Raw genomic sequence first — 12666 nt, 5'->3', positions numbered from 1 at the left:
TTAAAATGTTTCTGTAGGACGGCCAAGCCATATTAGTTGTATTCCCAGTTTTGAACCAAACTGTGATTAAATTCATTAAATTTTTATATTTTTCTCTTTCATTTCTGATGTAGGTAGGTGACCGAATCCAGTTAGTTGGGACCCCAGCAGCCTCTGGCCTAGGCTCCAGTAACAGGGTAACTGAAGGTGGGTTCAAGGAGGTGAGACCTGATATATAGGAGTTCACACATCCTAAACGGACTGCCTTCCCACCTTGTTCTGACCTGTGCCTGCCTTATGCCCCCCTCCCCACTGGCCTCCCCAGGGCAGTTTTTGAATCAACAGTGGGCTTTAAGAGCCATTTTGAGTCACCACACCTGGGGAGAGAGGGCTGCAAATTAAATATTTATTTTTCAAGTAAAAGCCGCAATCCAGAAGTCACAGGGAAAAGAAAAGGCAGTCAGCAGAAAGCCTGGTTATAGAAAGACCACAGGGAGGCCCTAAGAAAGACAGCGAGGCAGGCTGAGATGTGATCCTGGGCCCCAGCTTGGGCATGGCATTGGACGGGTCCTAGGGACTCATTTCCAGGTGCAGCATTTGCAGGAGGCACTGAACACCAGACCTTGGGGGCAGCTTTGCTGGAACAGCCAACCCTCTGCACAACTGTAGTAGCTGGACGGATTCTGAGGGTTGGGGTAGAGTCCGTTGGGTTTGCCCTGGCAGAAGTTGTCTTTTCCAGGGCTGGGGCTCTGCTCAGGTTCAGAGGGATGACCTGGTGCAGGAACTCCAGGCTCTAGGGACCTTGGAGGCACATATGGAAGACCTGGGAAGACAATGAAACCCAGCTAAGGTTCAGTCAAAAAATCTCAAACCCACAGGGGGAGCACACAGGCAGCCGCTATAGAAACCCAACACCCCACACCCCACAGGTGGAGCACAGCCACACCTTGAGCTGGGCACAGCTCAACAGACCACACCTGGGCTGCACATGTAACAGCCATAGACCACTGCAAAGGCCAACTGTATACTGACAAGGGGTTCCAGGGGTCCTACACAGCAGCTGGGCACAGACTTTCCTCTTGACAAGAGAAGAACAAGGGCCCTCTGAGGGCCTGTGGAGGGAAGCCCCGTCACAACACCCTGCCAAGTGTTGCCACAGCAAGGAAGAGGAAGAGGAAGAGGAGAGAGAGTGCAAAAAGAAAATCCTTTCAACTGTCTCCTCAGCTCCAGGGTTGCATGAACTATGCAAAATCACAATGTGGGGGCCCAGCCATTTTCTCAGAAGGGCCCAGCCCCTGTAGTTTGAGACGTGAGGGTTTGTAACCCACTCTGAATTCCCCCTCTGGCCCCCGGCCCCTTACTCACTCAGCTCCCGCCTCAGTGTCTGGATGAGGGGGTATTGGCCCTGGTTGCAGAAGGAGCCCGCGAAGTCATCCAAGTCCAGGGCCCAGACCATGGCGCCACCCAGCCCCTTCTGCTTCAGATAGCTGACCTACGTCGGGGAGGATGGGAGTGCAGGAGCCAGCCAGGCCAGCCCCAGAGCCCAGGGCCTTTGGCGCCCAGGACCCTCAGCCCTATGGGCAGTGAGGGTTTCTGGAGACGGCCCTGGGCTGAGGGCCTGGGTAGCTGAGACCTGACCCTGCTGGGCACAAGCATGGCCTGGGAGGGCCTGGGGACAGGTGTGAGGATTGGTGATGGCGGGTGGCCCTGCCTCAACATCCTGGTCATTTCGGGCTGAGCTCCTGGTTGTGATGTGTTCAGGTACCACAGAAAACGCTTAAGCTTCCTGAAAAGTCTGCATGGAGTTTTCTTCCCAGTTCGTATCTTTGCCCTCCCTGAGGTTCCTGAAGGAGCAGAGGATGGCTGTTCTCTCTAGAAGAGAGGGCTTCCCTATCCCCTCACCCTGTCAGGAGGGACAGGGTGCTCACCCCTGGAGTGTGGCTGGGGCCTGGTCTGAACCCTTGCTGGCCCCAACTCACTCTCCAGCTACCTCCCCTCCCGTCTCAGCCATGTCCCACAAGAATGCCTACCTTGTATATTTCAGGACTTGTCTCCCAGCACCTGCTACCACATCCCTTCTGCCATCTGTGACCCACTCCCCCCTGCAATCTCCCAGAGTATTTTGTCTAGAAGAAGTTGCTACTGTCAACTCTACATCATAATTGACGTGGGATGTGTGGACAAGCAGTGCCCTCTGCAGTAGCTCACGTCTCAGCTGGGGAGAGGCCTGGGAAACATGTTGGGCAGGAGGAAGGGGTCCTATAGGTAAACCAAGGCCCATGATCTGAACATGCTCCAAATGTTGCCATGGACTGAATAAAATCATAGGCCTCATTATGCGTATATCTCCTCTTCATGTGTCTGCAGAATTTGGTTGTATTTAATAAAATCCAAATCCTTTTAAGAGAGCTGATCCCCGTAGGGAGATTTTTTTCATTGTGCCTGAATCAACAGGTGGTAAAGGTACAAAATTCTATCCCATGGGGATTTGTGAAACATTGGGACATTGACAAGGAGATTCGTCCTTGAAGAGGTTCTGGATGTTGTCAAATGATATTACTGACAGGTCTTGGGGTCTGCCCGGGACATCCCCCCTTCCAGCGGGGCTGAGCCTCACCTTGGCTTTGAAACTCTCCACATCATCAAAACCCACCCACTGGTTGTCCTGGAAGACGTAGGGCACCTTCTGGTCCTCGATTCTATGCACCCCCTTCCAGGAGCACACCTGCAGGAACAGAAGGCTGTGCTGGGAAGGAGGAGGGAGACCCTGGCAGGTGCCTGCCCTTCCCTCCAAGGAGGAGGCCAGAGATTAGAAAACTCCTGGCAGAGGAAGTCTGGAGAACATAGGAGCTTCTAGAGTGAGCGACCTGGAAGCATGAATTTAATCTTTTAGCACTTGGACTTAAGGATAAATCAAAGATGGTGGGGATGGGATAGAATTCACCAGGCCAGAATTCTCTGTGCCTGCATCCTTACTCAAACTGTGGGGGAAGCAGCCCTCTAGTTCCCAGGCATGCCCCTCCCCCACAAATTCTCAGGGTAGTTATGAGTTTTCCTACCTCATAGTAAGCCAGGATCCCTCCTTCCTTGGTGAAGGGGCCGGGAGCACCAGGCCCTGTGGCTGGGGCCCCCACTCCAGTGTCTGACAAGGAGGCCAGGGTGAAGGACTGTCCGTAGGTGGGCATACCAAGAATCAGTTTGTTGGCAGGGGTCCCCTTCTGCAGCCACAGTTGTACAGCAGCATCCTGGTGGTGGAGAAGGAGGAGCCCGTTAATCTCCTCTGCCTTTGGCCTGGTTCTTGTGGGTCCCAGAAAGGGCCAGGAGGCAGGGACTCCTCAGCTGGAGATCCCAGGGTCTATAGCAGTGTTCCAAACCTGACCATCTACTTCAGATCTTGTCTCAGGCCCTCAGCCCCGTGAAAGAAGCTGGGTGGCAGGAGAGCCAAAGAGCACGGCTCTGGAGCCAGACAACATTCACGTCAATATTGATGGATGGCCCACTGGGGGCCGGGCTCTGTTCTAGATGCTTGGGGTACGTCAGTGAACAAAGAAGACAGAGACCCCTCCCTGCCTTCCCCAAGCAATTTATTTAAACAGAAATAATAAAAACAGCCATCTCTAAGGGCACCATGAGAATTAAAGGGTACAAAGCGCGGGCGAGGTCAAGGACAGAGCAGTACAGGGGAGCCAGGACGGTCGTCATTATTACTGTAGCTGTGAGTTCCACCTGAGCGCAAGAGCAGGGAACTGGGGCTATTTTACTTATCTCTGCCTCCCCGGGGCCAAGGACAATGCCTGGCACTTGGATGTTCAAATAGATCAATGATGTAGGCAGCCTCCTTACTCACCTCTGAACAAGACTGTCCCTCAACCATGAATTACTAGATGTCAGACCCCAGGCCTGTGACAGGAGCAGGTTCCAGATGGAAGCACACTGGGTAAATGACTGGTGAAGATTCTTTCCTTACAGCTCACGTTCCCAAAGAAGCTGCTCTAGGTGACTCAGGTCTCATTACTTGCACCCTCAGCACTTAGGAAATGGGGCAGTTTCACTGTATCCATCCTTCCTTACTCCCTCCATCCCTCCCTTCCGTCCTTCCTTCCTTCCTTCCTTCCCATACTGGGGATTGAACCCAAGGGTGCTTAACCACTGAGACATATCCTCAGCCCTTTTTTATGTTTTATTTTGAGACAGGGTCTCGCTAAGTTGCTGAGGCTGGCTTCAAACTCGCGATCCTCCTGACTCAGCCTCCAGAGCCTCTGGGATTCCAGGCATGCGCTTCTTTTTATTGGTCTACATAGTTTATCTTTGACAGACCCTGCTAAAGCAGATTGTACTTTGGCACAAGTTTGGAAACATCACCCTTCTGACCAGAAGCAATCCCCAGATGCACAGTGTGGTGCATAGAAGGAAGAAAAGGGCCTCCCGACCTGCCTCCACACAGGGCATGCAACCTAGAGAACACCGTACCGGTGGACTTGCCTGTGTTTATCTCCTCACCACACCAGGGGATTCTTAGAGGGACAGTTTCCTCCAAAACTCACATGGTTTCCCAGATGGGACAAAGCAAGGGGTCAAACCTGGACACCTGATTCACCAGCCCACAGAGGAAAACTTCATGATAGAGCCACTGGCAAAAATGTCCCGCTCCATCTGAGAAGCAGAGGTGTGGGCTCCCCAAAAGTAAACGGCATTTTGAGGCTTTTGTGGTCCTGTGTGTTTTAAGAAAGAGAAATAATATGACTACTCTTGACTTTTAGGATACAGAGTGGGGCCCAGAGCAGTGGTGCACGCCTGCAATCCCAGCTACTGGGAAAGCTGAAAGGCAGGGGGATTGCACGTTGGAGGCTAGCCGGGGCAATTTAGTGGGACCCTGTCTCAAAATAACAATTAAAAAGGGCTAGGGGTGTACTCAGTGGCAGAGAGCCCTGAGTTCAATCCCCAGCATAGGAAAAATAAAAAAGAAAGCCGACTACCCACCATGATGCTGCACAGAAGGGAGGTTTCCCCTTGGCAGTGGCAGAGAACACGAAAATAAAAACAAAAAGCAAGCAAACAAGCAATCCTGATTTCTTGGCGCTCTGCTTGGTTTTCCTGTTTTAATTTTCCACCAGGACCTTGAGGTTCAAAGGTCACTGGACCGGGCCTGTCCCACAGGGAAGTCCTGCCTCACCTCTCTGGCCACTTACCACGTTGAATGTGGCGGCTGCACCGCTCTCTCCCTGCCTCTTGAAGAGAGGGCTGTTGTGCCCTGTGACCTTCTCCCAAGAACCATGGAAGTCGTAAGCCATAAGGTTGATGAAATCCAAGTTCCTGCAGGAGGTGTGGGAACAGGCACAGGGGGCGAGATGGGCATCAGGGTGGGTTCCTCCCTCCTTCTCCCCCCACAGCCAATGGCCTGGGGTGGGACCTGTGGTCAGAGGTGGGGGTGGCAGGCTCCCCCAGCTCTGTAGATAGCACTCCCCAACCACTCCCCCTAGCCCCTGGGGCCATTTTTGTTCTAACTGTGAGGCTGGAGTCTTGGAAACTTCTCCTTCCTCCCCTCAGCACCCTCAGGCCCTCCCTATTCCATGCTGGAAAATTGATGCCATTTGATATCTTAGAGGGGAGTCTAGCTCGGTGTCTCTCAAACTTTAATGCATATAAAAATCCCAGGAATATCACTAAAATGCAGATGCTTGCTCAGCAGGGCAGGGTGGGCCTGAGAACCCACATTGCTAACAAGCTCCCAGGGGTTAGAGGAGCAGGGAGCCAGATGCTCATTCTTTTGAATTTGCTTAAAGGCATCATTCTCTGCTCCCCCACCCCCAGGGGCATTTTTACTTTCAGACTGAGGTCCCCAGGAAGAAAGCAAAGATCTCAACAGAAGGACCTAGAATAGTGGAGTAGCAGACCCAGACAGCAAAGCCTTCCAAAATACCTTGTGTCCCAAAGCCATATCTTGCAGAGGAAGATATGGACCCCCGTATCCGGTAACCTGCCTGAGACTCACCGAGTGATTTTGTCCACCTCGTAGCCAGCATCCACAATGCCTTGCCCTGCCGGGACGGCTGCGCTCAAAAGGAGTCGTTCCATCCCTGAAGTCGAGGCTTCCTGCTGGAAGGCCTTGGCCAAGTCCTGCAGGGACAGCTCAGAGTAAGCCCAGCAGGCCCTGAGGGCCCTTGTGGGTGTTCACTCCTGGGAGTCTGAAAACTGACCGCAGGGCTGGTCTGAGCTCTGCAAATACAGGAAGCCTCGGACCCTGAAGGCAGAGCAGCACTCATGGCCCGGGGGACCACCCCTCTGCATCCCCTGACAGGCTGGGTGACCCTTGCCCACCAGCCATACCTGGACCAGGGCTGTGAAGCGTTCCTTGTCCACAGCAGGGCTCCCCCGGCTTCCTGGGTATTCCCAGTCAAGGTCAAGGCCATCAAAGCCATACGTGCGCAGAAACTTGATAGCTGAGTCCACAAAGGTCTGCCGATTGCTGGCTGTGGCCACCATGTCTGTGAACCTGTGAGGTGATGGCGGAGGTGTGGCCCAAACAGGAGACCACCATCTCCCTCAGATGAAACCCCTCAGGATGCTGATGCTTTGGTGCCTAAAGCCAGGCGGGGGTCTGGGAAGGCTGCTTCAGGGGCTACAGGGAGCTCTGCTGGGGGGTTATAGGCGTGGTTAAGGGAAAGGGACAATAGAAGTGCTTCCTACCCCCACACTGGTGTGTCACTAGGTCACACGGTCACTATACACTAGAGCTCATGAAGACGAGGCATGCTGAGATGCGGAGGAGGAGAGAAGTGCAGCCAGGTGAGCCAAGTTCCCCAGCGGGTTAACCTGGTCACCTTTCTTCTAACCAACAGGCATTTGAAGGGTGCTTCGTGCTGTGACTATGACAGTCCAGAGCTCTTTGAAACCCCCAGGCCGCCCCAGGAACCCCTTCTCCACATCTTCCTTCCTCAGCAGCCCCTTAAAGAATCCATGAACTTCATGAGGGTCTTAAAGTTCCTTGTAACTGATCCTTTTTAAATTTACTTATTAATTTTCATTTAGCTTAATTAATAGCATGTTTTAGGTGGGGTCCACGTGCCTGGAGACGCTGGATTGAAAACCCCTGTGTGTAGGCCAGGTGTGGTGGCGTACGCCTGTAATCCCAGCAGCTTGGGAGGCTGAGGCATGAGGACCTCAAGTTCAAAGTCAGCCTAAGGAACTTAGTGAGGCCCTAAGCAACTTAGGGAAATCCTGTCTCTAATAAAATATTTTAAAAGGGCTGGGGATGTGGCTCAGTGGTTAAGTGCCTCTGGGTTCAATCCCTAGTACAAAAAAAAGGCCGGGGAGGGGGGGGTGGGAAGAAAACCCCGTGTGTCAATGAAAACTCTCAGTATTAGCATTCCCTGGGGAAGATGGCTTGTAACATTCATCTTATTCTCAAGAGGATTCATGATCCAAAAAAGCTTTAGGAAGACCGTTTATAGCTTTGGGAACCCCCAAATTCTGAATTTTCTAGAAAAAGTCTAGTTCCAAATATAGTCTTCTATTATCTTCATAGATTTTCTAAATTTTCCCAGAAATGCCAATCATTTGGCATGCAAGTTCCATCTCATGGACTGCCTTTGATATCTAGAGGTGGGACAAGCTATCCCACATCAGAGCTCAGAAATACACACCCTGCACACTGTCTGGGGTCAGCTGGCATCCTCTCTCCCCATTTCAGGAAAGGAAAGACTGAGGCCTGGAAAGGTCAGAACCCTCCTGGCTGTCTTAGATCCTACGCTTCTGGCAAGACTGGGTGGATAACAACCTGTAGCCAAGCCCGGTCTGCTGCCCTACCAATGGGGCACCAAGAACTCAGAAGGAGAGTCAATTCCTGTAAGCCCAACCCCCCTCACCATGGACACACTTTGGCCTGGCCTGACTCCCTGATGAGTGCTCTCTTGGCCAATGCACCAGGTCCCCCTACAGAGGCTCTCCCACACGGGTGCCCACAGTCCACTCACTTCTGAGTGCCAAAGTTCCAGCCCCCGATGGCTAGCAGAGTCTTGAGCTTGGGATTTCTGAAAAGACAAGAGATAAGTGAAAATCTGCCCCACCGCCACCCCAGCTTTCAGGACTTCCTGGTGGGGATGATGGGATGGGGACGGACCGGGAGGGGAGAAGGGTTGCATAAGTCCCTATGCACAGAGGCTGTACTATGGGAAAGCTGTGGGTGGCAGAGTCAGACATTGTTGGTGACTTGAAGAACCTCCTATCCAACTGGGGAGACCCTAGGAATTCAGGAAACAAGTGATCAGAGGTCCTCAGAGCAGCTTTGTAAAGTGAACTTGGATTGAAGGACCCATTGATTTCGGGGCATTCCCCAGAGGCAGGAAATGCCCGGGAGAGGGAAGCTGTTTCTCAATCCAGCTCCTACTTGGATCCAAGCTGGAAGGGCCCTTTAGGGTTCCCTAAGGCACCCCCGCCTCTTCCATATAAGTGCAGGGAAGTCCAAAGAGGTGATGTGACTTTCCCAAAGCCACACAGCACATCTATGGCAGTGATGGGGGAGGTTGGTGGCTCTGAGAGGAGGTATCTGCCCTCGTCACCACCTGTGACCCCTCTTCCCCAGTGGCTCACATCTTCTTCAGGCCATTGAACTCCTGGTAGAGAATCTTGTCATTCCACTCTATGGAGCTGAGCTGGTGGCTGCTCATGCCAGCGAAGGCATAGATCAGGTGGGTGCACAGGTTGGGGTCCACATCCCTGGGCAAGAAATGAGCCGCCCCCTCTCGGTACTGGGCCCAGTTTGTGAAGTAGCACACCAGCTTTTCAGCAGAGCCTGAGCAGTTGGGGCAAAGGCAAGAAATGACTGTCAGAAGGACCTGTGAGAACAGGAGCTCCCCCCCCACCCAGGAGCAAACAGTGCTCTTGCCTATCACACGCCCAGAGTGAGGGTCCCGGCAGAGACGCGCCTGCTTTTGCTTGGGCAGCACCTCACAGTTAGGAAGGCAGTTTCAGAGGCCAGTTTCAGGCCCTCAGGACACCTGAGTGGACAGGACCATGTCCACCATTCTCATCTCACTGTGTGGAAGCTGAGACTCCTGAGCTCAGATTCATCCCAGTCTAAGCAGTCTGGCACAGTGACTGGCCAGGATCGAAGTGTCCTGCCTCCTGACATCCCTGGAAGTCCCTAAGCTCAGAGCCCAAGTCCCCAGGGTTGGGGACTGGTGGGCAAGCTTCCCTACCCCCATTTACACTCTCTCCTCCAGGGCCTGAAATGTCACAGAAGGTAGCCCCAGGCAGTCCCAATGTCCAGCCCACAGGGAATTAAACAGGGCATGTTGATCTGCCCAAGGGAGGGAGGCAGAATTCACCAAACACAGTTTGGAATATTGCAGAGTGTTGGTTAAAATGCAAATACATGGAGTAGCAGAGAGAAAGCCCCAGTTACAGGCCAGGGTTTATTTATTTATTTTTTTAATGTTGCATTAAAGCTATTTGCATTTACTTATGTCCCTGGTAGAGAATCTACATTTATAAACATCACTGTGAAAGTACTAATGACTTATTTTATCTAAGAAAAGACAGTTTGTCTCCCTGGCATCCCGTAGAATGGGGGATGTGAGAAGGCTTTGCAGGGGAGTCTGTGTTCCCCGTGAGGTCTTGTGGGGATGCCACCTCAGAGGCCAGCCCTATGCTGGATGGACTAGGACATCAGAAAGCAAGAGTGCTGCTGAGCATGGTGGCACATGCTTATGATCCCAGCAGCTCAGGAGGCTGAGGCAGGAGGATTGCAAGTTTGAGGTCAACCTTGGTACTTAAAGTTTTCTTAAAAAAAAAAAAGGACTAGGAGTAGAATTCATGGTAAAGTGTCTCTGGGTCCAATTCCTAGATATTAAAAAAGAAAAAAAAAGAAGATAAAAAGGAAAGGAGAGGGAGAGGTGGAGAGGGAGGGGGAGGAAAGGAAGGATAGACGAGGGAAGGGGTGCTTGTCTTCATTCCTGCATCTGCCAATGGGCATCTCTTCTTGGGGTTCAGGCCCCTCTGAAATGATTCTGAGGTCCCTTCCGGTCCTGAGCTCCAGGATATATGGTCTGTATGGGGGACATTCTGTGTCAGGGACTAGATGGAATGGTGAGTTTGAACAGGAAGGAGCACATTGGCCATGTTTAGACCCAGGAATTTCCCTGGTCCCTCTCAGCTGGCCCTCCAGTCCCCTTGGGGCCTGTGAGAGGGTGGAGTACAAGGTGACTGTGAGAGAAAGCTCAGGCCTCAACTGGATCCCTGGGAGCATGAAGGTCTGACCCGACCCTGGACACAGGATGGCCCTGGAAGAGGAGGAAGAGGAGCTGAGGTGGTCCCTGGCCTGACACAGGTCACCCAGGAATGGAGCTTGGTGACAGAGTGGGCGTGTAGCTTACAGTGATCTAGAAAGAGGGTTGGTGAATTCCCCCAAGCAAAAGGAAGAAGGAAGGGATTGACCAGAGAGCACGTCCCCAGAGCAACGAGGAGGGAGCCGGGGACGCTGTCAGCCCATCCTGCTCTCCTACAGAGAATGCTCTGTATGGCTTTTTGTAGATAGAAACCGTCAAGTGTGGCAGGTAGGAGCAGGGCCCTGGGATGCCAGCCTTGGGTTGAATCCCAGCTCTGAGAGTCATTGGTCATGGAACTTGGCTTCCTTCTGAGATGGTATCCATCGTACCTCACACACAACGTGCCTCATCGGACATTGTGTGGCCAAGAGTTCACACATGTGAACCCCCAGACAAGCACCCAGTGAGCTCCGTTCAAGGTGCTTTGCATTAATTAACCCGAGTCTACACAAAGTCCTACTTTTTTTTTTTTTTTTTTTTTGGTACCGGGGATTGAACTCAGGGGCATTCAACCACTGAGCCACATCCCCAGCCCTCTTTTGTATTTTATTTAGAGACAGGGTCTCACTGAGTTGCTTAAAGCCTTGCTAAATTGCTAAGGCTGCCTTTGAACTTGAGATCCTCCTGCCTCAGCCTCGGGAGTCCATAATTAGAGGCAGGCGCCACCACAGCCGGCCACAAAGTCCTACTATTTTTGTTAGGGTGCAGGAAAGCCCAAGAGCAGCTCAGACTCCAACTGTTTGAGAGGTCTCCAGCTTCCTACCTCCCCAAACTTGTTAGTTCTGTGGCCCCTGCTGGTCCCCTCCTGTAAGACCAAGAGGGAAAATGTGCATCTAATGTCACCAGCAGCTTAAGGGGAACAGTCTCAGGATGGGGGTCTGGGGCCAGATTCCTGGGCAGGGAGTGGGTGGGATGGGAAGGAGACCTGGGAGTGTGAGTTGCTAAAAATTCCCTCTCTTTTCTGTGACACAGGAGTCCCCTTCTGCCTCTCCCAAACTCCAGAGCCATTGACAAACACAGGAGCAAGTGTGTCATTCTTGCTGAACTCAGAGGCTGAGGAGGCAGAGTGGGTAAGACCGGGATTCCTCAGCTCCAGGGGCTCAGAGCTGGTGGGGAGGCACCTAAACCGATATGCAGGGCAGGGGTTCAGTTAGTGGGTAAGGAGGGAAGGCCCCTTCTGGGAAAAGGAGCCGCAGGGCTGTCAGGGGGATAAAGGCTGAGTATTGGAGGACAGTCCCTCTAAAATCTGCCAGGCGCTCTTGGTGTGTGTGTGTAGAGGCTAGGGTGGGGTGCAGCAGAATCCAGGAAGCGGCTGAGAGGGCCAACGCCTGGCCTAAGAAAAATGCCACTTACCCCACTGGGTCATCAGCAGAGCCATCACACCTGGAGCAACAGAGAGAAAGCAGAAGTCACACGGTCATTCTCACTGCCCCACACGCTGGGGGCGGGGGTGGTACAGGTGGTCAGGGGGCCTGGTTTCACCCAAATAAAGCTTTCTCCTTTCTGAAAAGGCCCACAAGGGCACCGTGTCCATCCTTTCGCACAAGCCAGACACCAGGAGGCTAGGAATCACCCCAGAAGCCAATGGAAGGTTCTTCCTCCAGAGCCTCAGTGGAGGACCATGTGGATTTAAGAAGCTCCCGGGAAAACTGCTGATGTGGGACACATTCAGAAAGAAAGAAGAAAGCCTGTCCTGGGGAAAAAGAGCCTGGGGGAAGGGCTGGGGGTGGCAGATCCTCTGTCCCTGCAGGCTATGGGGCCTCCGCTAGGTGGAGGGTCCACTCCTTGCAAGCCAGAGACTCTTGAGCTGAAAGAGAAGCACCCACAGGAAAGGTAATCAAGGCGCTACAAGCCCAGAGGCAGGGGGATGGATGGAATGACCTTCTAAAGTTCTCTGGAGTGCTCCTGCTTCCTGGCAGACAGTAGCAAGGAGTCACAGGCCACGCACACTTCCTGAGGGGTCCATGGCCCCTGAGGTCCAGCCCACTCTCCCTTCCGTGGACACGTACCTGCCCAGATCATGGACCACACCATAATGCGGCAGACCTCTTCGGTGCAAACCAGATTTCTGGGTCTTGCTCTTATCTGACTGCTTCATCCCACGCTGGTCAGGAGTGTTGAAATCAGGCTCCGGAGGGAGGAGAGAGAGGAGGCTGCGGGTGGTGGCAAGTGGAAAAGCAGGGTGTCAGGTAGCATGGATTGAGCAAACGTGACACAATGGCCTTTAGTAATTTTTGCTTTTTCTGGAACAATCACGGGGTGTAAACTGAACTCTTAATGTTGCCAAATGGGGAGGCAAAGAGGAAAGTAGGAAGTGTTTGTAAACTTCCTGCTGGCTGAGCATGACTCTGATCTTTGTGTG

General features: G+C 52.7%; 1 protein-coding gene across 2 annotated transcripts; it reads right to left on the bottom strand.

Moving 5' to 3' along the window:
* Positions 1 to 428: 428 nt before the first annotated feature.
* Positions 429 to 12377, bottom strand: Chit1 (chitinase 1). 2 transcript variants are annotated; one of them, XM_076831875.1, is made up of 11 exons: positions 12314 to 12377; positions 11658 to 11687; positions 8569 to 8770; positions 7953 to 8009; positions 6307 to 6472; positions 5972 to 6096; positions 5169 to 5292; positions 3039 to 3224; positions 2597 to 2704; positions 1345 to 1471; positions 486 to 802 (listed from the first exon to the last, which is right to left on the bottom strand). In XM_076831875.1, exons 1-11 carry the CDS (start codon positions 12336 to 12338, stop codon positions 558 to 560), a joined length of 1395 nt encoding a protein of 464 aa, XP_076687990.1. In that variant the 5' UTR covers positions 12339 to 12377; the 3' UTR covers positions 486 to 557. The 2 variants fall into 2 exon arrangements, with proteins under 2 accessions (XP_076687991.1, XP_076687990.1); XM_076831876.1 differs by lacking the exon at positions 1345 to 1471 and having other exon boundaries at positions 429 to 686; positions 2589 to 2704.
* Between the last annotated feature and the right edge of the window lie 289 nt (positions 12378 to 12666).

The sequence above is a fragment of the Callospermophilus lateralis genome, chromosome 13 (genome assembly GCF_048772815.1).
Source record: "Callospermophilus lateralis isolate mCalLat2 chromosome 13, mCalLat2.hap1, whole genome shotgun sequence".
Classification (NCBI taxonomy): Eukaryota; Metazoa; Chordata; class Mammalia; order Rodentia; family Sciuridae; genus Callospermophilus; species Callospermophilus lateralis.
The sequence above is the reverse complement of the archived record's forward strand: the minus strand, read 5'-3'. Positions and strand labels throughout refer to the sequence as shown.

Coding starts and splice junctions, on each gene's coding strand:
- Chit1 (XM_076831875.1), bottom strand. CDS start 12,338: ATGGTGTGGTCCATGATCTGGGCAG. Junction 6,473..7,952: donor TGGAACTTTGGCACTCAGAA/GTGAGTGGACTG, acceptor ATCACCTCACAG/GTTCACAGACATGGTGGCCA. Junction 803..1,344: donor GACACTGAGGCGGGAGCTGA/GTGAGTAAGGGG, acceptor TTGTCTTCCCAG/GTCTTCCATATGTGCCTCCA.